This window comes from Octopus bimaculoides, chromosome 2 (assembly GCF_001194135.2).
Source record: "Octopus bimaculoides isolate UCB-OBI-ISO-001 chromosome 2, ASM119413v2, whole genome shotgun sequence".
NCBI classification, from domain to species: domain Eukaryota; kingdom Metazoa; phylum Mollusca; class Cephalopoda; order Octopoda; family Octopodidae; genus Octopus; species Octopus bimaculoides.
In genome coordinates this window covers 66212875-66214308 of record NC_068982.1, presented here as the reverse complement: position 1 = coordinate 66214308, position 1434 = coordinate 66212875, and the positions used below count along the sequence as shown (strand labels likewise).

At 35.1% G+C, this 1434-nt stretch overlaps 1 protein-coding gene across 1 annotated transcript in view; it reads right to left on the bottom strand.

The window, feature by feature from the left end:
• LOC106870395 (golgin subfamily A member 2) overlaps positions 1–1434 on the bottom strand; it is a 72185-nt gene that overhangs the window by 42328 nt on the left and 28423 nt on the right. Inside the window, exon 8 of the mRNA XM_014916442.2 lies at positions 1263–1369. Coding sequence (XP_014771928.1) covers positions 1263–1369 — 107 coding nt within the window. The remainder of the gene's footprint in view (positions 1–1262; positions 1370–1434) is intronic.

Below are 1434 nucleotides of genomic sequence, written 5' to 3'. Positions count from 1 at the left end.
GGAAAGGTATGCATACGTGGGCTGGTTACACCCCTGGCATAGGCCACGGAGCTGCAAAGACATCACAAAAACTGTTACTCCTAGTAACAGTTTTTGTGATATCTTTGCCACTTTATTAATAAAGTATATTACTCTACCTCCAGTATTCAAGCACTATTTTTTCCACCTTGTTTCACAGTTATGTGCTTACTCTGGTGTGTGTGTGTGTGTGTGTGTGTGTGTGTGCGTGCGTGCGTGCATGTATACTTCATCATCATCATTTAGTTTCTGTTTTCCATGCTGGCACAGAGGAGATGGTTTGGCTGCAGCTGGTAAGCCGGAGGCTCCAGTATATTTCCATTTAGTGTCTATGGCTGGATGCCCTTCCTAATGCCAATATATGTGTGCATTTGTATGTGTAGAAATAAACTCCAAACAAGTTTAATGCCAATAGCACAGCAGGTATGGTTGTATACTTCTAATACAATCTATAAAGGATCTAATAACACTCACAACAAATGAAGATACTGCACACATACAACTGATATTTTCAAGAGACACTTGAGGTAATTGATGTCAACCAGATATAAAACATTGTAACAATACAACATAAATCACAGATAAGTATCTATGCCCAGATGACTTTCTTCAAAGAGTATTCATCCTACATTTTCAAAATAAAATGGATCCTCTCTGCAATTTGCGTTATCAATATTGTTATGACATTTAGGCTAATTGTCTTTGAAGGAATAAGACTAATTTCAGAATGCAGTACAAAAATTAAAATCTAATGAGTATATTTTTGGCAAACAAGAAAACTGAAGTAAAGTATGATTCCTAAGATGTTCAACATAATGGTTACAAAAGAAATTAAGCTTTCATGTACTTTGCCCACCTTTGATGGAAACACCACCAGAGCCTTAAAATGGACAGTAAAATAAACAGAACAGGCTCAGAGCTCTGAACAGCGTCCACACAGCCAGTATGGCAGCCAGAATGTTGTTCAGTTTTTCATCTGTGGGGTTGCTCATGCACATTCATTAAGAATCTTTTCTGTCAGAGTTAACCAGAGTTTCTCAACAACAACCTTTTTAATCATACACTATATTCTACTCCTGAACAAAAAACAGTCAAATAAGTTCTACTTTTAAAATTATGGCTGAATAGTCAGTATAGAAAGAGCAGCCAGCTGTGACAAAAAAAAAAAAAAAGAAAATCAATTAACTGCTCAAATAATCTTATGATTGAAAATTTTTACCACTAATAAACTAGATAATACCTACCTTTTCATATTGCTGACTTGAGGAATTAATAGATGACATATTTCGTTCCAACTCTGTAATCCGTTGTCTGGAAACCCGAAGACGACCTCCCATTTCTTCAATTTCATCTAGGAAAACATTATAAAAGCTAATTTATATACAGAATTTAATTCTTTATAAATAAATTTCTTTA